This window comes from Fusarium musae, chromosome 8 (assembly GCF_019915245.1).
Source record: "Fusarium musae strain F31 chromosome 8, whole genome shotgun sequence".
Taxonomy (NCBI): domain Eukaryota; kingdom Fungi; phylum Ascomycota; class Sordariomycetes; order Hypocreales; family Nectriaceae; genus Fusarium; species Fusarium musae.
Genome location: NC_058394.1, coordinates 2,192,884 through 2,216,867, shown reverse-complemented (window position 1 = coordinate 2,216,867; position 23,984 = coordinate 2,192,884). Strand labels below are relative to the sequence as shown.

General features: G+C 46.5%; 9 protein-coding genes across 9 annotated transcripts; 6 read left to right on the top strand and 3 right to left on the bottom strand.

The window, feature by feature from the left end:
* Nucleotides 1-1,110: 1,110 nt before the first annotated feature.
* On the top strand, nt 1,111-1,887 carry J7337_010985 (uncharacterized protein; the record flags this gene model as incomplete). The annotated part of the gene is made up of 2 exons (XM_044828540.1): nt 1,111-1,753; nt 1,793-1,887. 2 exons carry the CDS (start codon nt 1,111-1,113, stop codon nt 1,885-1,887), a joined length of 738 nt encoding a protein of 245 aa, XP_044677094.1.
* An 828-nt stretch (nt 1,888-2,715) lies between these two features.
* J7337_010984 (uncharacterized protein) lies at nt 2,716-3,612 on the top strand (the record flags this gene model as incomplete). Its single annotated transcript, XM_044828539.1, has 1 exon — nt 2,716-3,612. The coding sequence occupies one exon, from the start codon at nt 2,716-2,718 to the stop codon at nt 3,610-3,612; it is 897 nt and encodes a 298-aa protein (XP_044677093.1).
* An 836-nt stretch (nt 3,613-4,448) lies between these two features.
* J7337_010983 (uncharacterized protein) lies at nt 4,449-5,633 on the top strand (the record flags this gene model as incomplete). Its single annotated transcript, XM_044828538.1, has 1 exon — nt 4,449-5,633. The coding sequence occupies one exon, from the start codon at nt 4,449-4,451 to the stop codon at nt 5,631-5,633; it is 1,185 nt and encodes a 394-aa protein (XP_044677092.1).
* A 315-nt stretch (nt 5,634-5,948) lies between these two features.
* On the bottom strand, nt 5,949-8,118 carry J7337_010982 (uncharacterized protein; the record flags this gene model as incomplete). Its single annotated transcript, XM_044828537.1, is given in 11 exon segments — nt 5,949-6,113; nt 6,163-6,292; nt 6,344-6,565; nt 6,616-6,693; nt 6,745-6,797; nt 6,847-7,029; nt 7,087-7,245; nt 7,265-7,571; nt 7,622-7,809; nt 7,865-7,950; nt 8,004-8,118. The coding sequence occupies 11 exon segments, from the start codon at nt 8,116-8,118 to the stop codon at nt 5,949-5,951; spliced, it is 1,686 nt and encodes a 561-aa protein (XP_044677091.1).
* Nucleotides 8,119-9,019: 901 nt separating this feature from the next.
* Nucleotides 9,020-10,010, top strand: J7337_010981 (uncharacterized protein; the record flags this gene model as incomplete). Its single annotated transcript, XM_044828536.1, has 4 exons — nt 9,020-9,219; nt 9,273-9,349; nt 9,404-9,556; nt 9,610-10,010. The coding sequence occupies 4 exons, from the start codon at nt 9,020-9,022 to the stop codon at nt 10,008-10,010; spliced, it is 831 nt and encodes a 276-aa protein (XP_044677090.1).
* Nucleotides 10,011-10,051: 41 nt separating this feature from the next.
* J7337_010980 (uncharacterized protein) lies at nt 10,052-12,270 on the bottom strand (the record flags this gene model as incomplete). The annotated part of the gene is made up of 3 exons (XM_044828535.1): nt 10,052-10,984; nt 11,049-11,740; nt 11,805-12,270. 3 exons carry the CDS (start codon nt 12,268-12,270, stop codon nt 10,052-10,054), a joined length of 2,091 nt encoding a protein of 696 aa, XP_044677089.1.
* Nucleotides 12,271-13,511: 1,241 nt separating this feature from the next.
* On the top strand, nt 13,512-14,426 carry J7337_010979 (uncharacterized protein; the record flags this gene model as incomplete). Its single annotated transcript, XM_044828534.1, has 1 exon — nt 13,512-14,426. One exon carries the CDS (start codon nt 13,512-13,514, stop codon nt 14,424-14,426), a length of 915 nt encoding a protein of 304 aa, XP_044677088.1.
* A 4,153-nt stretch (nt 14,427-18,579) lies between these two features.
* J7337_010978 (uncharacterized protein) lies at nt 18,580-20,044 on the bottom strand (the record flags this gene model as incomplete). Its single annotated transcript, XM_044828533.1, has 5 exons — nt 18,580-18,685; nt 18,743-18,806; nt 18,926-19,051; nt 19,113-19,606; nt 19,776-20,044. The coding sequence occupies 5 exons, from the start codon at nt 20,042-20,044 to the stop codon at nt 18,580-18,582; spliced, it is 1,059 nt and encodes a 352-aa protein (XP_044677087.1).
* An 836-nt stretch (nt 20,045-20,880) lies between these two features.
* Nucleotides 20,881-23,558, top strand: J7337_010977 (uncharacterized protein; the record flags this gene model as incomplete). The annotated part of the gene is made up of 2 exons (XM_044828532.1): nt 20,881-22,403; nt 22,460-23,558. The coding sequence occupies 2 exons, from the start codon at nt 20,881-20,883 to the stop codon at nt 23,556-23,558; spliced, it is 2,622 nt and encodes an 873-aa protein (XP_044677086.1).
* Nucleotides 23,559-23,984: the final 426 nt, after the last annotated feature.

Below are 23,984 nucleotides of genomic sequence, written 5' to 3'. Positions count from 1 at the left end.
AAAAGGAAGAAATAGATATATAGGTCTTAAGGATAAGACTAATAAAAGGAGGGAGATTATATTATAACTTAATATAAAAAAGGCACTTATATTATATAGCCCTTACTAATTTTCATTAATTAATACTTAACTTATAATATACTAAAGAACTACTATTATAAGCTATATATTAGACTTATAATCTAACTTATAACTTACTATAAGCCTAACTTACTTAAGTATAAGCTACCTAAGTATATATATATATTTATTTAATAGTAAATAGAACTTAGCTTACTAGCTATTAATAAAACTTCTTTACCTTAATAAGCTTAATATATACTATTAACTATTAAGAGATATAACTTAACTAATATGCTTAGTATAATGCCTTATATAATCTGTAATATAAACTTAGTATAGACTAGTTTCCCTGTTTAAAACCTCAAACCGTTACATTATGCTTAGGGGACTTTCTTATTCCCAAGCCTTCTTCATTGTCCCTAACTATAACCTGAAGTTGATGTTCAGAGACATCTGGAGAGACCAAGGATGACTGTGTTTATTAATCCCCTCTTGTATCAAAGCCAAGAGATCGCTGTTTCTGCCTGGATAACTCTTCTCACTCTGTGTTTGGCTCCGCTTATTGCCCATGTTCTCATCGGTGCCCCTTCACCGACTTATCTTTCTCTAAGTCGACCACCTTGGCACGAACGCATATGCCACTACAACCCAACTTCCATTCTATGGCGGTACGGAGCAATTGCTGACCGTCGCATTCGGGCAAAGAACTGGGATAAATTCGATCTCGCAGCCAGCAATGCCTTGTTTTGGACTGACCAAGGCTGGGATGGAACTGAAGAGATGGTCGCGTACAGCCGACCGCGTTGTGTTCAACTGCCTGATGGAGACAGGGTTACCTTGTTGTCAAGAGACGCGATCAAGACTCTCATTGTTACCGTTCAAGGCATTCAGGCCATAATCCTGCTTTTAGGCAGTCAAATCGACCCTTCTGCCCCAAGTTTCACACTGTTGATGGCTGTCGATATCATTTTCTTTCCCATTGCCCTTTTCGGGTTGCTGAGGCTGTGCAGCTGCCTGTGGCTTACGGACGAGTTCTCATTCGCCTCGATGGAGGACATCCCTGCTGGTTCTCCACAACCCATTAGCTGCAGCACGACATCATTCGAGATATTGGCTGCCAACCCTGCGACGACTGAACCCCAAAGATTTCACAACTCAGAGTTTTGGGGTAGCAGAACATTTCGATACACCTATGCTCTGGTGCTCCTCGCTCTCCTGGGGTTGGCCCTGTCGTTCATGATCCCACAAGGAGACACTTTCTACACAACGACGACTTTTGTAGTGATTATCTTCTACCTAGGCGTGATCGGGATGAGTGCGCTGATAACAACCTGGTACATGGGCATCACAGGAGCCAAGTCTACCGTCTTGCCTTGCATATCGTCCACCTGGTACAAATTCTACACCGGCGTTCTGTTGGGATTCGGAATTGCCGTGATTGTCATCGCATGCATTGAGACTCGCAAGACTCCTTGCGGAAAGTTCACAAGCGGTCCAGGTATACAGGCTGATCTGTTAGCATGCTTGCGCGGAAAGTTCGACAAGACCGAGCATCATGATATTGTTGATGGTCCATATAATGGCACCATTAGTTATGGCTTCCAACGCCCCAACAATGCAAGCTACGTGGTAGCTTACTACGAGGATGATCAGCAAAACGTTTTCAACTTTACTAGAATGTGCTTTAGTAGTATGTTTGGAATCTAAAAACGCAAAAGCATCTATACAGCAGGAAGAGGCGGAAATCTTCAGCCGTGGTTGAAGGAAAAGTCTATGACGCGAACATACTACGACCCTAAAAGTGATAAGGATAGAGAGGTATAAAAGGTGAACGGTCATCAATTGACCTGTTTTGGCACTAAATGGCTCGCTAGAGAATGGTCAATTACAGTATAATAGAGAGAATAGAAATCGAAGACAAAGCCAAGTCTTCGGCTTGTCTCACAGTTACGGGCTTTGAAAGAAGGAAAGAGATAACAATAGATAAACAGTAACATCACATCTTGTATCATTTCAATCACATTCCAGAAGTTGGCAATCATCGATTTAAGGTTTGCGTTTTCCGTTCAACAACGTGCTATATGCACGGCACGCCAACCTGATTCGCCGAGTGCCAATTAGACTTTTCTCGCTTGCCAGCAAGAACAACGTCTTTGTTGCATTCGCTCTAGACCTTCTATGAACCTTTCGTGTTAGCGGAGCCGTTGTGTAAATCGGAGGTTGGCTCAGCAGCTGGTCATGCAAACCGTCGGTTTGCTCGGCAGTAGCTCAGCTCTCAAAGAGGTAAAACTATTAAAATGATGGTGGCTGGGGCTTTGGTAGTGTGATTATGATGTCAAATCTATGAATCTACCGGCTCAACGTTGGCAAACCATTTGAAGAGTGGAGGTTTTGTCAGAGAGCCCTTTCTGGCTCAAACTTTGCGCTATGTCATGGAAGAAAAGGGCACAGTTAGAAGGAGGTTGGGACGATAACAGAATCAATGATCTCTCTTTCCTCCATGCGACTATATAACCTCCGAGACATGTCGTTTGACATTGAGTCATCACCAATCGACGACATTACAGCACAACAGAGAAAAAACATACTCTCAATCTTCACACTTCATTACCTACCTAATTGTCCAAGTTCAATCCCCTCTGTTTCCTAGCCATGAACAAGCTCATCTCAGTTTTGACTCTCGCCTCGGTCGCGTTGGCTCTTCCTCTTACATCCTATGATGATTGTGAGAAGGCTTACAACGCTTGTATCGCGGCTGGAACACCAGAAGTAGTATGCTCTTGCACGCTGACAGCTTGTGTTGGCGAAGATAGTGCACGGATTCATGAATACTGTTCTTCTGCCACGGCATCTCTCGCACAGCCTACCAAAACAGAGATTGCATCTGCCAGCAAGAACGATACAGTTCCCATCGAGACCTTCACTCCAATCCCTGGTATCCCAGGAGGCTGCAATCCTGCTCACCCTGGATCATGCCCGCCACCTTATCATACGGGACTTCCACCAACCTTCACCCCAATCCCTATTGTCCCTGGGGGTTGTAGCCCAGCTCACCCAGAGCTTTGCGTTTCAGCTCATATCACCCACACTACGACTTCGACCGCAACTCACCCCTCCTTTCCCGTCCCGACCAACGGTACCCAACCAGCGCCTGGTATTTACCCTGTCCCCATGCCTGTTATCGGCAAAACTTGGGCCATCCAGAATCTCACCCGTTATTGCGGTGAAGATGACGATGGATGTGATTATAACTTCGCGGTTGAGGCTGATGGCAAGACTGAGAGGTGTACCGTCATTCGTATGCCTGGCTCTAATGCTGCTACAGAAAGTTGGACCAACGAACCTTGCACTGATGGATCTAGCTTGAGCATCTCTTGGGGTTATGTTACCGAGCCTGCTCCTGCTTTTGCTGTCATGACAGTCGTGAGAGGTACAGAGCTCGCTTGGTTCGGCGTGAACGATGTGAACGGACAACAGGCCACACCATCGAACCCCTACGGATCCGGGGACTATGGCGCCCTGGGGCCGGAACAGGTTTACACCTACTAGGCAACGAAGATAAATACTTATACGCTACCCGGGAACATAACAGAGGCGAAAGGGTTGATAGGGAGATGTTTTAATGGGAACAAGATAATATTGGAATCTTAGATCATACAGGTAGATTAAGATGGTACTTTAGTATATATAATTGTAATAGAAACGGATAGCAGTAATTAAATACACGTTTGAACCAATTTACTGCTTGTTGACACATGGAATTGAAGTATTTTTTATCTTCAGCATGAGACAATCAACTTTTAATGATGGATAACTACATCACGAGCTACCTTGAGATTAGAGCGGAGTTTACATCAACGGCCAATGCCCCATCCAAGAGGTGCCAAGGTCCTCTCTCGTAGTTTCAAACTCGCCAAGACTCTTGACAGACTGACACGGCCCGATCGTTTCTTGGATATCTTGGCCTTAATCAAAACTCGGGACAGCAGGCTCCGCAACGACCATTACGGGAATTACGTCCGATTGTAGAGGATGACGCTTGGCTTGGGGCAGAAATAGATGACCAGAGATTCAAGATGAAATTCTCCGTCATTTGTGGAAATTTAAGCTTACTGCATCTTGGCTTTGGACTTAGCTCTTCCTTGCAGTCTTCAACAGCAACCTACACAACCAAGAGTGCCGAGGCGCCAAGTGCCATATGTATAATGACAGTGGCATCGCTGGAAATTTGAGCTTTCAGAAAACCCCGTAAAAGGATGGGTAGATGAAGCTACAAAAGGAAACATAAAACCTCGTGAAGCCATTTTGAGCTTGAACCAAGATATTCTTCTCATTGCTTTCTTTATCGCTCTTTCATATGCTCGCTCCTGTTACATTCTTTTGCTATGCTTCTCTTCAAGTACATACTCGCAGTGCTGCCTGCAGCCCTGGCCAAGGACATTTTCGTCGCTCCCAACGGATCGAGCAGTGGTTCTGGCTCTAGCAGTTTCCCTCTTGCCGACATCCAGACTGCAGTTAATGCTGCCAGCGCTGGAGACACCATCTTTCTCCGAAAGGGAACCTATCGCCCATCCAAGAACATCCAGTTTACCAAGAAAGGATCCTCCAGCAAGCCCTACACCATCAGATCCTACAATAATGAAGAAGTCATCATTGACGGTGACAAGATGCCTGGTACTCCGGCTGCCCTTGGCGCTAGCCTCGCTGGTAAAGATCGTGGTATCTTCCATGTCGAGAAGGCAGAGTACTGGAGATTCATCCACATTACTCTCACCAAGGGCCCCTACGGCGTCTACGTGAAAGATTCACACAACAACTACTTCGAGCGCTTGACTACCCACAGCAACTACGAGACTGGATTCCACATGCAGAACAGCATCTCGAATAACGAGATCGTTTATCTTGACACCTACAACAACGCTGATCCACGCAACAATGGCCAGAATGCTGATGGTATGGCTATTAAGGAAGGCTCAGGCGCTGGTAACATCATCCGCGGTATTCGCAGCTACGAGAATGCTGATGACGGCATCGATCTGTACGAGTTCAAATCTTCTGTCACCATCCTTGATAACATCATCTTCGATAACGGCGTGAACCGTTGGAACTTCAACCCTTACAGAGGCGACGGCATTGGTATCAAGCTCGGCGGTGGATCACCCGCCAACCGAGCCAACGTCAACCATGTCGCTCGTAACAACTTCTCCTTCCGTAATCGCCGTGGCTTCAGCGACAACAACATGCCCGGTGATATGACTCTTATCCACAACACTGCTTGGAAGAACCGAGAGGAAGGGTTCAACCAACGCTCTTCCAAGGCTACCTACGAGAACAACCTCGCTGCCAACAATGCCGGCTCCAGCAGCATGAGCAAGCAGAACACACTCACTTCAGTGAAGGGCAAGGGTAACAACTGGGAGAAGGGTGGATCTTGGCAGGATGCAGACTTCAAGGCTACCTCTACTAGCCTTGTCAAGGGACGTCGACAGGCGAATGGCAAGATCACTCGAAGTGACTTTCTTCGCCCTGCTAATGGCGGCAACTATGGAGCTACCACTCACTGGGTCTGAGGTGCTCCATAAATGGCGATGGGCTGGCTTTATCGTTCGTCCCTTAGTAGCATTGAGGTTTAAACAGGGCAGGATCTTCAACACAGTCGAATCTCAATCGTCACCTTCACTCTTGCGTCTCATTTGATGTTTTCGAATTAAATGAAATGGATAATTTTTGATCGAAATACTGATATATACATTAAAGGAATATAGGAGGCGAAGAATCACCGACCTCGCCCGTTACACAAGAGGCAGCACCAATGGCACAGTTTAGTACCGAGACAAGTTTACTGAACACCAGTCATTCTAACGTGATGAATGCCCTCGTATAGATCAAGTCATGGTGTTCTTGTTCGTTGAATGGTCATTTCGACCTGACATAAGAGCTCGGTTCTTGCCACCACTCTCGTCGACCAAAGTTGGAGTATTCTTGAATCGCCAGGCAGGGATATTCCGGGCATAAAGCTCGTCGAGCTCCCAGTAACTTCGGCCATAGGTCTAAGAATGTTAGTGTAAGTCCTTTTCTAGCCTTTAGGGTAGAACTGACCTCGGGATAGAAGAACCAAAGAAGAACAGTCGTGGGTACCAACAATCCAGCCCAGACAAACACAGCCTTGACACCAAGATTACCAGCATCTGGGCTGATCATGTAAGAGACTGTCCATTGGAAGACAACACTGAAGATGACAGGTTAGCCAACAGTATGTGAATCATAACAGGTTACTTACAATCCAAGACCATAGCAGCCCAAATTGAAAGAGGTCGTCTGGGCTCGTAGGCGTGGGGTAGAGGTTTCACCAGCTGCAACAAAACCAATTGGTCCAGCTGAACAGCCATAAGCAATGACCCAAAGGAGAAGACACCCCAAGGCAGCCTTGTCAGCTGCTGGGTTCTTGAAGAAACCAGTAGTTCCAAGACCGACGTTGAATAGCATCATGGCGAAACATCCACTAAATAATCGGTAAGCATCGGCTTCGTCTGCTTTCTGGTTCAGACTTACCCGACAAGGAGAGGTCTGCGACCAATGAACTCGCAAGCGATTAGAGAGGACACAATTGCGATAATGAGGAGAACGAAGCTGACCCCATTAGCGGAAGGATAGCGGCCGACTCGGAACTCCTATACTCACGTAATGATGGTGACGAGGAAGGGGTCCTTCAGACCAGCAACAGCAAAGAAGTACTGGTAATGTCAGCTTTGTTCAACAAACAGGATTACAGATATTACTTACTGTCGAGTACGAAAACACAATTGGTGCTCCCGCAGCCCATTGACTGCAGATACCCATGCACCCAGCCAATGTTCTTCGCCAGTTATGCTTGTCAAAGATCTCAAAGAAGGACGAGGACTTGGACTCGAGATGCAGCTGTCGCTCGGCTTCGATACCGTGCTGAATTACACGGTACTCATGTTCCTAGCAAGGAGTAATATTAACACTGGTTACTGGACCTGATCATGAGACAGTACTTACCACATCGTACCCGTCAATGTTACCGTAGAGGGTGAGCATAGACTTCTTGGCCTTGTCATCCTCTCCCTTGCGAGCGTAGTAGATATGAGACTCGGGGACGAGCCATACCATCAAGATAAGAAGCTTGGAGAGAACTGTCAGTTTTTGACTCCCCAATTGCTAGACAGTAGATACATACTCCAGTGAAAATAAACTCAGTGGCAATCAGAGGTCTCCATTTGGTCGGCTGATGAATAGTAATGAGTTGTGTTGCGACGGCGCTGATGAGCTGTCCAAACCCAAGGCAAAGCTGATAGGCACCAATCATGAGACCTCGAATCTGGAAAGGTGTGAGCTCGGAGACATAGGTGATGAGGATCGACTGCGCAAGTCCGACACCAAGCCGGACGAGAACGGCAGCTCCGAGCCAACTTTTCCAACTTGAAGCTGTGATCTCGGCAACAGAGCCTCCGAGAAGTATAACGATCGCACCGCAGAGAGCTTTCCTGGAGAGTAATCAGCATGTTGACGGAGCCGAGCAAGTCTAAAGACTAACTTTCTACCGAATCTATCGGCAAAGTAACCACCAGTGAACATGCCGAGAGTCTTGGACATCTCAGCGAAACCCTGCCAGTAGGAGACAACTCGAGCGCTGACGGCTGGCTTGCCGTTGATGGTGGTGTCGGACATGGTGTTGATGAAGGCTTGCATCGGGATAACGTTACCGGGGATCTGTTGCTGGAACTGCAGGGGTTTGTTAGCAGAGATAGAGAGGTATGGAGCAGAGAGTCACGCTTACGCCGTCGTTCAGTGCTGCCCAATTCAATATCATGCAGAAAAGGAGAGCCTTCCAAAAGGTCTTGACAACGGCCCATCGTCCAAGGGCTAGTAGACTGCCAGTCAGTGGCTATAAAATGACCAGGCTCGTTGGAACATACATGCAAACTTGGTCTCGTAGACTTGGTTATCCATGCTCAGTGACTGTTTGGTAAAGAGGTCAATTGGTTCTGGGTCGTGAACGACAGTTGGCTTCTCCGAATCTTTGGAAGTCATGTTGCTGCAATTGTGGTCTGGGTGAAATAGAAGGCTTTAGAGATTGGGGTTGGTCTGCTGGAACAAGAAGTCCAGTAAAGGAAGAACTAATGATTAAATAGTTAAGGGGACATATGAAGCAAAGAAATGCCCATACATAGTCTCACGGTCCACTGAACTCCGGGGGAGTTCCAGACCCCAGATTTTCCCCGCGGGGAATGCCCTCTTCGGGATTAGGCCCCAGACTAGTGGGATCAGTCGAAAGTCTCCCAAGGGCTAAAATAACTTTAGTTCCAGTGTTGAGAGCAAGAACCACGACTAAAGGTATTCTATTGAGACAATGGAGATGACCAACTGTGAGACAATTCAGCCAAAAGGGATACTCCGACGAGCCCAGTGATGAAGACGGGCTGGCCCAAGCAGTTTGCTCTCAAGTTTACTGCTCTCACTGTCTGCCTCTCTTCCTTTGTCCTGATGCAGACAGTGTTGTGAGACGTCGCTGTTACTACCAGCATATCCCGGATTCGATTCAAGTACATGATAACGTACCGCTCTTCAATCATGCTGTCCACCTTTTGCCCCGGATCCCTAACTCCCTGACAATACACATGATCACGAAACGAGAGCAACCTCCGACTCGTAGTACTAGTTTCTAGAAGCTAATTTGTGGTCAATGGATGACCAGTTCCACGGAACTAAAGCGCCCAATCACGGCATTTACTGATGTCGGCCACAGTGAGCCGTGACCCCGCCTAAACCAGCCACGAGGGCGAGTCAGTTATGCTATTGTGCTCGTATCGGTCGACAAAACCCCGACAATGATGGAGATGAACAAATCACCGACAACACTATAAATATTCTCACCATTATGGGAAATGTGGCCAATTTTCGTTCTACACCAAATTACAAGATCGCCACTAAAATGTCTATGAACGAATCCGACTGTACCGTCCTACGGGATGGCTTCCCTAGACCCTTTCCCCACACCCCTAACAATGTCTTGGAGCAATTCAAGATGACTGGCAAAGTGGTTGTTGTGACTGGTGGCGCTGACGGTATTGGCTACGCTGTTGCGGAGGGAATGGCTGAGGCCAACGCTCATGTTGTATTATGGTACAATTCGTAAGTCGTACTGTTCATGCCAGACTCATGCTCAATGACTGACAATCGTTCAGGAACGATGTAGCCATCCAAAGAGCCCAGGATCTTGGGACTAAACACAATGTCAAGACTGCTGCTTACAAAGTCGATGGTATGTTAACGGCGCCCCGTTGCAATATGTGACCTGTATTTGACATCATGACAGTTTCCGACGCTGAGTCCGTACAAAAGACTGTAAATAAGGTTGTCGAAGACTTTGGTAGAATAGACGTTTTTGTCGCCAATGCTGGAATGGCTATCAGCAAGCCAATCCTAGAACAGACTCTCCCCGAATTCGACAAGCAAATGTCCGTGAACGGTATGTCAGCTCCACTCTTGTCCTCCATTGAATGTCATTCTAACCCTTCTCAGTCAACGGCGTAGTCTATTGCTCCAAATACGTCGGCGAGGTCTTCAAGCAACAAGGCAGCGGTGTTCTCATCATCACTTCTAGCATGAGCGCCCACATAGTTAATGTTCCTGTTGACCAACCTATTTACAATGGCACCAAAGCATTCGTGACGCATTTTGGCAAATCGTTAGCCCGCGAGTGGAGAGAGTTTGCCCGCGTCAACATCGTGTCTCCAGGGTTCTTCGATACCAAGATGGGAGCTGGTCCACTGGCACTCAACGAGGCTTATCGCATGTCGGTCCTCGGCAGACAAGGGCATGTTAAGGAAATCAAGGGCTTGTATTTGTATTTGGCCAGTGATGCTTCCACTTATACCACAGGATCAGACATCATCATTGATGGTGGTTATGTACTACCCTAGCATTCAGGAATGTCGAGATAAAGAGATTTTCCAAGATATCATTACTCAAAACTATCTTGAGGAAACCAGTCGTTGAACAGGTTATCCATGGGTGCATTATCGAGATATCCCCATGGGGTATTATCCAGGATCATCCTCATCGTAGGATCTGATCCATCGTCGTTCAGTGTCCACGTCCCCATGGAGAGATCCCCGTCACCGAAAGTCGGTAGATCGGCCGGTGGAAGCGATGCCTCAGTGTCACCTACTGAAGGCTGAGGCGTAGCTGGCACTTCTTCAACAAGTTCAGGCACTGTGAGGACAGTTCGCCGAGTGTTCGCTGCTGTTTCTGCCCTTCTGTTTATGAGTTCCAAAACCTCCAAGCACCGATTAGCTGATCTGCTTCTCGCTGAGAAAGTCACCAGACAACTTTGTGCCTTGTGGACCATCAATCGCCAATCGGCCGTCTCGTTATCTAGCTTGTCCTGGGCTTCACGGTCCAGATAGCTCGCTTCAAGAACAAGGGCGGCTTGAAACAAGAAATATGTGGCATACCAAACAATGCCCAGATGCAAGATACCTTCACTTGTACTGCAGAAAGCTGTTATATCTTTTATGCTATGCATGGCAGCATCAAGACAGCGTGTCTCCGCATCGGTCTTGTTCGGCAGATATGGATGGTTTCGTTTACTTCCTCGCCAAAGAAGAATGCGCAAATTCTGTTCTTTCCACAAAACAACAGCCCGTGGACCAGCAAACCATACTGGGACGTCTGAAGAAGTGAAGTATTGTGGCAGTCTTTGCCGCCAATCGGTGAGTGTGCGTTCCAAAGTCTCGGCGACTTGGTACTCGACCTTTGTGTTGGATGTCTTCGCAGTCAGATACTCCAGATATAGCGAGTTTGCGTGTTTTGCAAGCTCTGCTTGTGCGATGATGGCAGATAGCGTCGTTGGTGCGTCCACCTCAGGGGGGACTGGCATGGTGGGTTCGAGGTCCTGCTGTTGTCAGTATACCACGATCAACGTCGCTTTACTTGGAACATGCACAAAGCTCAATTACCTTGTCGTCAATATTTCTTGGTAGTGCGGTATCAATGATACCTTCCTGCGCATATGGTGGTCTCCCGGTTGTGATATTGAATCCGCTATCGAAGCAGTAAAGCACCCAGAACAACTGCCTCCGCCTTTCAAGCCCAACGTTGTCTTGTAATTTCGGCGATTCACGATGCATTCCAAGTCCAAGTGCCATCTTGTACGCGATACCTGTGAACTGATAGCCTGTGTTTGGCTTGTCCATCTTTTGCAAATAATTGCTCATAAGAAGAAGTGCTTGCAAGGTTTCGAGGGTCCCAGATTCTAGCATATGGATTGACAGCGAGTTCCTCGCAGCAGTATAGAATCGCGACCCTGCATGGTGCTTATCTGACGTTGATATCCAGTGCCCGATGGCTAACACAAGGTAGTAGATGATGTTCCACGATGACTTGGCACGTCGCATGCCTCGAGCGGCAAGTTTCTGGCGGAATGATCGTTCGTGAAGAATTGGATATGAGACATTATAGAACAAGAAGTAAGCATCGATGAAATAATTCGTTAATGATTCGTTTGCGAGATTCGGTGGATCCAGGGACGGTTTTGACTTATGTGTTTGGCTGGGAGACTTTCCATGACTTGTGGCAGGGGAATTTGACGCCGCGAGCTCTGGAAGCATCGATGCGATTTCTTGAAGAAGATTTGCACCCGAACTACTGCCTGGTGGGAGTCAGATTCCGAACCAATTAGTTGGAGTTGTGAGGTGAATGATGACACGACATACCTAGATATCCAGCATCAAGGCTGTTCAGCGTAGCCATACCATCCATAGCCGCGGCTTCATCATTCTGACTGTCGAAATCTGGTGGTAATGATGGCTCACTCCACTCATATTCATGTGCTGGTTCCTCATGCTCGGGAAAGTCATTGTCCGACTCTGGATCAGTTCGTCTGATGACCTCTTGACCAGACTCTAGGTTGGTGAGAGCAGCATCAATGTCCAGATCAGGATGTAGCGACCGAATTAGAGCCTCAAGCCTGTTACAGCGTTGCTCAATCGCATCGAGATTCTTCCGCGTAAGCCGTGTCCGATCAGGTGGGTTCACGAAGCTGCAGTCCTTGCCCGCGCGGGCGCAGTAGGAGCAAGGCCCAGGGCCATTGACGCTAGGTTGGCATCGGCTTTTGCGCTTCTGGCAATTGAGACAAGCTCGAAGTTGGCTTGAAGAGCCGTGCATCGGAGGACGACCCATCTTTAGTCTCGCATATGCACGCGTTGTTACGAAGAGAAGGGGGAGTTATCATGAGGGCAAGGTTCAAACTAGCGTCATTCATTCATCGGAGCACTGTTGGCCGACACATGCAACAGCCACCAAGTGCGGAGTAACCACCTTCGGACGCCTGGAGACCGACAAATATGGGGGTGATCAGAAGCTCGAAGTTGACCAATTAGCCTCATGAACTTATTGAGGGTAAACTCTAGATTTATTGACTCGATGCAACTAGAGAAACTCACGCGTCTTCAACACTTTTGACGATGATGTTCGGCTGAATCAGAAAACGCCGAATTTCCCCTCCATTCTTCATGTCGTTGTTCCTCGCTCTATCCATCGCCGCCTCTAGTGTCCTCTCAATGCCGCATGCAACATGTCTTTTCGCAACCCTTTGTAATGCCAATTGAGGTTCGACATCAACGAACCAAGTGTCATCTGCATAATTGACAATCTGGTTCCAAGGATGCTCATTGTACAAGAGCCAATTGCCCTCCACCAAAACAATCTTGACATCTGGACTTATCTCAATGGCATCAGGAACTGGGTCTTTTATCTCGTGATCGAAGCTCGGCATGTAAAGAGTAGTGGCTGGGCTCTCTCGCGAAGCGTGTAATTGCTTGACCATGCCAAGAACCGCTTGACCGTCAAATGTCCAATGTGCTCCCCTTCGTGCATGGGCTTCGACGTGGTTTGGGAGACTGTCTAGATGCGAGCGTGAGTAATGATATCCATCCATTGGAAGGACTTTTGCGATCGGAGTTGGATGGTGCGCGTTGATTCTCTGTACGACTTGAGCAGCGATTGTTGACTTCCCGGATCCTGGAGGGCCTGCCAGAATAATGATGGCCCTGGAATCTGAGGATCGTTGGTGTAATTGCTGGAGAAGGCTCAGGGCGCGTCGCTCAAGTTGTGCGTAGATATCTTCCATGTCGATCATGGGCTGGAAAAAGTCAGATGAATGAGACAGGATGGAAGTTACAAGATTTCAGAAGAGTCAGTAGAAGAAGAGAAAGACTTGTAGTTTCTATTAGACCGACCTCGTCTGCACCGTTGTATGTGTAGCGTCTCGGGTGACAGTACTCCGACGAAGCATCGGAGGCGGGGCACTTGCTTCAGGTTATAAAGGTGAATTTCGTGGTAACCTCACAGAATCAGATCAGCCATCCCCATACTCATCCTATCATCTTTCCCTGGATCTCCGATTTATAGATCCAGTCAAAATGGCACCTGGTGTTACAGAGCTTCCTGATAGGGACGCGCTCACTGCGAGAGCAGTCCCCTCCATGATTCTCAGCGACGGCTCAGCATCGTCTTTGACTGCACCACCAAGCAACAGAACCGCCGTTGATCCATCCACTGGAGCTAAAGAGCGATTTTCTGTGCGCGGCAATTTCATCGTTACTGGGGGTACAGGTACCCTTGGACTTGCTTCATGCGACGCTCTCTTGGAACATGGACTTGAAGGTCTCGCAATCCTCGATGTTAATCCAGCACAAGCCAAGGAGGAAGTCGCCTCTCTTAAAGCACGTTTTCCTCATGTAAAGATCATGACATTGAAGGTCGACGTTACAGATGAAAAGGCAGTACAAGACGCCGTTGAAGAGACAGTGGCGACTCTCGGCTCCATTGACGGTCTTGTCTGCTTTGTCGGTGTCGTTGGATGTGTCGAGACGTTGGAAATGCCTGTATCTCAATGGCGCAAAATTATTGACATCAACACGACCGGTTCGTTCATATGTGCACAAGCTGTGGCCCGTCAGATGGTCAAGCAAGGCACTGGGGGATCAATCACCTTCACGTCTTCCATCTCCGCACACCGTGTCAACTATCCTCAACCCCAAGCAGCTTATAATGTCAGCAAAGCAGCCTTACTGACGCTCAAGAACTGTCTGGCTGCGGAGTGGGCTCGCTATGGCATTCGCACCAACACTATCAGTCCGGGGTATATGGACACCATCTTGAATGAGGGCGACGGAATATCTGGGCATCGTAAGATTTGGGCGGAGAGGAATCCGAGTGGCCGTATGGGCGCTCCTTGCGAGTTGACGGGTGCGGTGGTGCTGTTGGCAAGCTCTGCGGGAACTTACATGAACGGAACGGATATTGTCGTAGACGGAGGGGCGATCGTATTCTAGATAGAGGGTCAATAGAGTGGCACATTTGATCATAGAGTTTTCTCGACCTTGAGTGTGACCGCCAATCCAGGTCTCCTCTCATACCCGAGTCTACCGAGTGTTGGTGAATGCCTTTGAAGTACTGACACGCATCCCAGAGACAATCACTGAGCACCATCGCCAATGGCTTTTAATCAGGTATGTTATCTGAAGAGATCTGATACACGGCGAATTCCATAATGAATCAATGCTTGCATTATCCGAGTCCCAGTCCAGGCAAAGAGTCCAAATGGTACCTGGGTATGCGTTCTAGGCTGGCGCTGCAGTGAACGTAGACCAATCTATGGGAAAGTTCCTCACTAACCTCACTGAGTCAATGACAGTTCGCGAGCTTTCTGGTCGACTGCGATTGCTGACTTGAGGTCAACCGTGGGTAGAAAAACGTCCATTATGAGCTATATAACGCCCTGCTTGTTGCAGCGACTTTGCTACAAACGATAACAAATTACGACGTCACCATCGATTACAGCACTGATCAACATCGGAATTTATCAATTCATACCGAAAATATGAAAACCAAGGCACAGGACCTCATCTATTGTGAAGGCGGTACACATTGCCTTGGTTGTGGAACCAAGATAGACTCCCGGTTCAGCTTGAGATGCCAAGACTGCTGGCAGAAGCAAGCCAGGACTCCTCGCGATATTTCACTCAATTCTGTTGATCCGGGATCAGAAGAACCTAGACCTTCAGGGTGTTGCGTGATATGTGCCGCCCCAACCTTCGGCGCAGCAATCGCCTGCCGTTACTGCGAACTCACCCAAGGAAGAGGTCTTCTCAGCACAGAGCGAAAGAAAGTTGTCGTCTTAGAAGGCGTCTGCGAAAAATGCAAAATGAGGGAAACGCATCAGGATTTTAAAGGGTGCCTTTGGTGTAACACACATCATGAGAAACGGCTTGAGCTTGGAAAATGCATGTCATGCCCTCAACCCGTCTCGAAATTGGGTACCCAAAAGAAGTACCAGTGCAACAGGTGTATTTTTGAGCAAAGGCATTGGAAAGGGAGATGCGGGCTTTGTCACGACCCTCAGGAGCCAGGCCAAATTTACTGCAAATCGTGTCGGGAGACGAATCACGCCAAGAAATTCTTTGACAAGTACATGGAAGTTGAGCAAGAGATATGGGAACCTATCTACAAGGAAATCTCTCGCAATACTGGCAGATTTGGAACACAATGGAATGCTTGAAAGCCTGGTCATCCATGAGTCATGACGCAGAACCATTATTATTCCAACAGGAGATCGTTAGACTTTTGACTTCTAGAAGAAGATTAATAACTATCTGCAGTAAGGTTCAGGTTTTAAAAAAGGCTTTAGCTCCTAGGCTATAAAGGTAAAGGATATTAATAAATATATATAGGTAATATACTTATTACCCTTATAATTACCTAAAGTTTTACTTTTAGTTAAAAAGCTAGATAGTTTAATAACTAACTTTAAAAATATATAAATAAATAGCTATTACTTATTTATAAAAATAATTAAATTAAAGTATATAAAATATATATAAAATAAGTTATTTATTAAAAGTAAATCTATTAATTTAAAATAATATTTTTAAAATAACTTTTATTATAATTATATAATAAATAATTAATAAATAGCTTATATTACTTTTATATTTTTTAATATATTTTATATTATATAATATTATAAGGTTATATTATAAAAAATATTAAAAACTTAATAATAATAATAGCTATAAAAGTTTTTATAATAATATTTTAAAAAGCTATATTAAAAATAAAGTCTTTATAAATCTTATTTATTTTATTTTTAATATATATATTTATAGTATTAAATTATATAATTATTAAAAAGATATTATTTATAAATAAAAAGTAATATTATAAAATAATAAAAATAATATAATTTAATTAATAATAGTAAACTAGGCCTAGATATATAATATAATAGATCTATAAAAAAGGATAAATTATTATTATTTTTAATAATAAGTTAAGTAGTAAGTAATAAAAGAAAAAGTTAAATAATTAGGTAATATTAGGTAAAAAAGCTTATTTATTAAAGATTTAATTATAATTAAGACTAGGTTTTTAGTTAAATAAAGCTTTACTAAATAAGTTATAAAGGTTTTAAATATAAAGTAATTAATAACTATCAATACTCAAGATAAAGTAGTTATTGCCACAATCGTGAATGTGTCTATGCAAAATATGATTTGAGTACTTGGTAGGTAGATAAGCCCATTGAAGCAAGTATTCCGTTATTCACTTCTATATGTCATCTATCTCAAAGACGCAAGGTTGATCGGAGCCGGCTGGTGATGTGGGACTGAATCCGGGAGACAAAGGACTGTAATGTGGCGACCTAGGACTGTACGGTGGTGACTGTGAATTGTCTCGTGATCGATCGCGGTGTAAGGCTCTATGTTGGTATGGTGAAGTGCTGGCGGGACAGAAACATGGAGGAGGAGGGCTAGTCCTGCGATAAGTGGGCAGATCGTCGTAAGATGATTCGAGGATCCAATATCCTGCAACCTGAACATCCCTCGCGGGGATGTGATATGGAGCTTTTGGGTAGCTGTCTACGTATGGCAGCTGTAAAACAGTCATGTCTCCATTAACATCTCGCCAGACTTGTCCATGAGGAGGAACTACGGGGAGCAGTTCCCATTCTTCCACTTTGTCTAGAGTAATACCTCTAGCGGCAGCGAGTATCCTTTTGAAGAAGCATCGAGGGAGTGCAAATCCGCATTCTTGTAGATTGGTTCTTTCCTTTACAAAAAGGTCCAATTGTTCCAAGATGATTTTCTGATATGTCTCAATGCCATTGATATTAAGCCAACATGGCCGGTCTTTGGCGAACCATATGTAAAGTCGACGGAGCGCAGGGAATTTTGAAGGCGATAGAAGATCGAATACAAGTCTCAGGTGGCTCTCATCCATATCATCATAGTCCTGATTGGCGGTGTAGTGTGTTTTCAGCGACCAGGTGATTTCCAGAGAAGTCATCATCTCAAATCGCTGAGGGGTGATAAGGAAGGGAAGATGCTCGACCATGCATACTTCACCCAGCATCAGTGTGTTGGTGGAGTACAAGACTTCAACCGTCTCCATGTAGCTGCGGTTATCTGTCAGCGCTATAACAAATGATAGGTTCCAGAACAAATGAGAGCGCCGCTTACTTCTGCCTACATGATAAGAGCCAACCCATGACGCCGATATTGCACGCAGAAGAGCCTTCTTCGTCCCTCCAAGCTTCACAGATATCCGGATCACCGCCATTACAGCAGTAGTCATCCCACGGGCCTTTCAAACCACGGTGAGTCATTGGGCCTGGGTCTTTCGCCATGTTGGGGGGATAACGATGGCATCTAGAGCCCCGCCACTGCCATCCCTCTGCCTGGCTTTGATCGGTCACCGGAAAACGCTTGTTGCCCCAACTCTCGGGCTCTGTAACTAATCTGCAGTGATATTTGGAGCCTGGGTCTGGGGGGGCATTGCGATAGTGATAATGCAGGTAAATATGAAGACGTGTATCTCCAAAGGCAAGTCGCAGAATATCTCTTCGGATATTGGGTGGAACCTTGAGCCAGAAACAGGACTTTTGGTAGAGTGGTATGGGTGCTGAACTGGATATACCATCCTCACCTGGAGTCAGACTCGGCGTCAAAGCGCGGGGTCGAGGGTTAGGTAGAATTGGAAGCTGTTTGGCTTGACCTTCGCAATGCTCGTTCCACCACTTCTCCATCTTTGGCCTGTTCGGTGGCCGCGGTCCGTAATCCATTGTTTAGCGACTTGGTACGTATGTGAGATGATGAGAGAGAAGAGTTGGAAAATCTCACGGACAGAGTTGGGGTTGCCATGATAGAAGTGTTGGTTGTTGGTTGTTGGTTGTTGGTGACTGATGTTACATTGGTTTGTTTCAGACATACTGGCTGGCGCCTAGCAAAAGCGGGGCGATCTGCTGATCACAGGGCGCTGAGACACTGAGGCCCAGTATGTACTAGCCAGCCTTGTATTATCCTGTCTGATCTGACATCACATCCAAAAACACAGCCAGAGAGTTTAAAAATAACTGAGTAAAGTCTCGAGAGCATCGAAGAGAGGGCGGGTATATCTTTGACATTTTGTGATCGTTTGTTTTACAAGTTAGTCGTCTTGTCGTGAATTCTCTCCTCCGCCCTCTTTTGGCCTCTTTTTAGACCCTGGCTCTTTTGCACGAGCACCAGAACTCCAATCCCACTTATCATAGTACCTTCAATGGTGTTAGCATGGCGGACGTTATTCTCCTTCTATGACAAACAAAACTTACATTGCCAGAGCGAATAACGCCAAAGAATCGGCATTTTTAGTCGCTTTCTCCGGACCACAGTGGTCTGTGTAGCGTTTCTTGTCGCATATTGCCAGGTTACAAATGTGTTTAACGCCATCTGAAACAGTGTTCACTCATGTCAGTTCAATGGCTCGGATCCAAATCATGCTTCGAACAACTTACATGCCTTGACACGCTTCCAGCCCAGTGCCTTGGCCTCCTTTCGTGACGGCTCCGGGCGTCGACCACGTACCTCTTCTCCGATCTCATAGAGTGGCCTACCTTTATCATCCAAAGCCGTTTGGTCATCTATTACTACTTTGTGTCAGTTACATTTTCCTGAACAAGACAGTGATGTATCTCATCTTACCGGGATCACCATTTGTAGTGATGCCACCAAACCAATGAGTAAGTTCGTGAACCATGATGGTCGACAGATGCGTAGCATATTCGCCCAACGTTTCTCCAGCGACAATACCAGACTCTCTGAACTCCCTCGGAGACTTCTTGGCTTTAGCCTCAGCTGTGAAGAGCTGATGACAGAATATCATCAGGTCCTTGTCCCACGCGACAGCGGCCGCCGTGCCTGGCCCGCAGAGGATCGGCTCCTCCCTCTCGATGACCTTCCAAGTGAATCGGGGACCATAGACCCACGCCCCGTAATTATCAAAAGCAAACTTAGTAAAGCCAGGCATATTCGCTATTGACACTTGTTGGCCAGGGAGTACATCGTCAACATCATACCACTTCCATTTATCCTCACCGGCTTCATCTCGACACATCATCATGGGTTTGGCATTCGGCAGCTTGCTTAGCCTTTTGACGTATCCTTTTGGGGGATCGTTTTCTTGACTGAGAATGACCCTTTCCATCTTTTCAAAGAGATCTTGAAACTTGTTAGTTATAAATGTCATGCCATGACAACGTCGTCGAAGTTTACCTATGAGCTCATTGAGATAATTGGGTTGCTCACTAGTCATAAACCCAAAAAAAAATTTGAATGGACTTGTAGATGGTCGACCAGCGCTGTTACCGGTTCTCATCTTTCTCTTTATTCGGTAACTGCTCTTTCATGAATTTGAGAGCAGAGTGAGCGGCGGTGACAATATCGAGAGCAATACTCATGGAATCCTCCATGTACTTAAGCTCTTCATTGCAACTTTTGTCCACATCCCAGATCTTGAGAATACTAGTGCTTGTAGCAACGGAATCCCCTACCGAAGTGGTTCGAATCGCTTCGGCAGCGGAGATGGGTACAGCGAGCATCCAGAGCAAGAACCAGAGGTGGCCGAGGATTGTCATATCGTTAAACAGTAGGAAGGTAGTTTATACCACCAATGAAGAAAATACAGTAAAGAAACAGACAGTGAAGTGATTACTTGAACAAAACTCGGAAATGACTGCTGTTCGAAGCTCTCTATGAACGAAGGTGACTTATGACAAGAAGAGTTGGAAATGCAGAGTATGAGCGAAAGTCCAGAAGCTTCGTGGTAGAAGAAGACATATCTACTGATCTTGTGCCAGACCTGTAGGTCCTGGGATATCTAAAAGGCTAATATTGAGTCTGTTGGTTGTTGGTTGTTGGTTGTTGGTCCTTAGTCGTTAGTCGACAACCCTGTAAGCGTTGCATTGTGACCTGATGACTTATGCAGGGGCCAGATCAAAGCGCTAATATCCCCGTTGAGTTGATTATAGTGTGCATGTTCTTCTGTTTCAAATATTTCGCACGGTTGACTGCCTGGAGCGCTGATATCAAAAGGACTTGCAAAGTTGTTGGAACCAACAACGGTCCACAAATACATTGCAAATCCTCATTAGCATTGGTCAACAGGGTTGAGTTACATTGCGCGTTACGCTCCGCGTAATCTAAGCACGAAACTTGTGGATTTCTCGAATAGATTGGCTTAACATTGGCGTGTTGGTCAGATCGTCGTTGGCTTGTCTTTTGAGTCATAATGCCCTGTTAGCATGGTGCTGTATCTGGTATCCTACGATCCCCAAGTCCGCATGTTTTGAACACTCAGATTCTACTCATTCATTCTCTTACCCTAATATAGTCTTTTGCTTTTCTTAATCACTGACTTAAATCCAACCGCTCAAAGTTTTCCTATTGTCTTACTGTGACTCGTTTTCTCAGCATGCCCTCGTTCTGGAACGTAGGCGCAATCTCTTTCAGTCTTTTGGCAGGAATCTGTCAGGCCAATCTTCTTGGTGATACTCATCTGCTCAAGAGGTATCCTCAAGCTGTTGAGGTGCCACCAGCTGCCACAAGTTTGCCCAGCACTATTCTGCCCGGCAATGGTAGTACTGTTGGAAGTTCCATTCGACTCCTTCTCCCAACTTCAACGCGTCAATTAGTTGAAGCCACTACGCTTTACTCGCGAGAGAGATCTGGCATCAGTACAGATGCCGCTACAGATAATAGCGTTGGGGATGGAGCCTCTGATCCTCCCAGTCATCCAACTAGGATTATCTCTGTCTCATCACCTGGAGGCGGAAGTACTGCTGTCACTCCGGTTGAGGTCGACTGGACAGGTTTATTTCCCGTCACTCCTTCAGTCATTCAGTCTTTTCGCAGAACTACATATCAGTCGTCTTTAGAGAACCCAGCTGCCACTGAGCCATCCACTGGCACCACGATTGATCCTGATATACCCTTACACGACGGTAGTGGTACGGCCACTGAGCCAAGCACTACAGAGATCTCACTTCGTCCGACATCAATGACTTTGTCGGGTACCTCTGGTACCTCAAGAGGTGAAGCCGAATCTAAGATACCCAATACTGCTATCGAGACGGAAACTTTTCCAAGCGAAGCCTCGCAATATTCCAAAGATCTTACAGCTTCATCGTTCACGACATTGTCAGAAGAAAGCACTGGCACATATGAATCAACACCTACTACAGACCGATCGGAGGGTGATCTGGAGACTACAGGCCAGCCTTCTAAAGCCGTTACCCCATCCGATGAAACTTCTAAAACCTATGAGAGTTTCCAATCAGCAACTGAATCTGATGCTACCGGGTTGGAAAGTCTAACAGCTCCGACATACTCGACAGACACCTTCCAGCTCACGACCACTGTCGAGAAACCAGATGGAGTCACAAAGTCCGACCGCAAGTCTCTAGTCAGTGAGAAGACGTCAGGATCTCCCCAGCAACCGATAACCACGGGTGGCCAGGCCTCCTCGACTGTGACCTCGGAAGATGGCATTGTCACAGGGACGGATGGGACAGTGGCAACATATGTTCCTGAGCAGAATAAAGACTACATCTCGTCCACTGGCACCACTACCACCACTGATGACAATGGCGCTGCCATTGTTATCTTTCCCTTCGGCTGGTATTGGAAGTTGCATGACGGTAAGGGAGGTGGCGGCGTAGCAAAACCTCCTGCTCCGACGGCCAACCCTGTCCCAGAGAATGAGCCTGGGGACAAGAATGAAGACGACAATGACAATGACGACGATGATGACGCCTCAACTAAGGAAGGTGACAGGTCTGCAGCCCAATCTACAGTACTTTCAACCACTCAAGAGCCAACTTCCGCCGCCACCACCACCACTTCCGAGGAAACAACTTCCGACGAATGCACAGCCGCAACACAGCCAGACTGTACAAAGACCATCTCATACATGACCTCAGACGGAACCCAAATTATGTATGTATAAGCGTATTTCTCAGACACATTAGTAGGTAACTGACTATACTGCTTAGGACCGAGTTTGGCGACTGTCCAACAATCGTCAGCTGTGCCACGAAGACACAAGCCACAGAAACCGTGACTTTGACATCGGAGTTCATTTGGGCTGGCGTTCCAAACACCAATCCCGCCGTTGTCATTCCAGAGGATGCTTACACCGCTGATGTTGATCCAGAGATAGTCGCAATTCTGGAAGCGCAATGGGCGGAGATCTTTGGTGATGATGATGGTTGGAATGATACTGAAACAGCCACTGTTTCTGGTTCAACCACGATAGAGGAGTCAACCATGACTAGTCTGACCGATAAAGAAGCAGTCTCTACCGCCACCTCTGAGGATTCTACGACTACTTACTCTGATAGTTTGACTTCGAGTACAGAAGCAACTGCCACTCTCACAACAGCCTCTGATACATACTCAGTCACAACAGTCCCCAGCACGTTGATGACCAAGACCAGAGGCACTAGCGATACTACTGGCATGCCAGTATCTACCGATGAAGAGGCGACTCGCACCTACTTCCCATGTGTCATCCACGGCGGCCCTGCAGTTGAGACGCCATATTGCCAGTGCTCAACTACCGTCAGGGGTGAGGGTTACTACGCAACGACTAGCTTGGTTGACGACCAGTGCACCGCATACACAGAATTCCCATCACAAATCACTGAAGCACCTGAGACTGGTCCCATCACCGATGAACCTATCCAGCAACCCATCACCACCACGACAGACGGGACGGTCTTGGTCTGGTCAGCTTACGTACTCGATTATATCAACATCCCAGGCATCACAAAGATCACCCAGTCAGTCGGCGTAGGTGAACCTTCGACAGTGTCTACTCCATTGCCAAGTCAGACGGCTGTAGATAATGATGGGGGTGGACAATGCGGCACTGGTGATGGTCTGTCCAAGAAAGGTCTTCGTGAAGCTTGCGACAGAGCAATCAGTAAGTTTGAGGATGATACCATTTACAGTGACTATGCTTCTCGCTACAGCCGCTCAACCAAAGGTATCCTTGTTGCAGCATCCTTCGGCCAAGCGGCATGCATTGCCAAATTTGAGTGTGACGATTACGGTATTGGCATGAAAGGTTCTGACATCAAAGAAGCGTAAGCTAAAGTCCCCTGGGGATCTGATCCATGCTAACAGAGGGTTTTCTAGTCGCGAGAGTGCTAAGGAGAATGACGGGGTTGATATCTGCGGACATATACGCCTTTCCAACTCATGTACTGTCATTATGGACTACTGTACCAACTGCAAAACTCGAGGATAGACGTTGCGTTGAAGTTTTGAACACTGGGTCTTTTTATGGGTTATACTTCCTTTATCTATGCTTAATGAATACAGGATTGTTTGCATGCACTTGTGTGAGCCTGTGGCTATAAGCTTTCGCTTCGAATCCTTCAGATGTAATTGCAGATGGCATGCAGCAATTCGCAAATCGTTGATATGCTGCAACTGGGTCTGGGACGCGCATTTTTAGGCCACTTTCTACTGATACCGTCTGCGATACTCTTGACAAGCGATAGATCACAAACT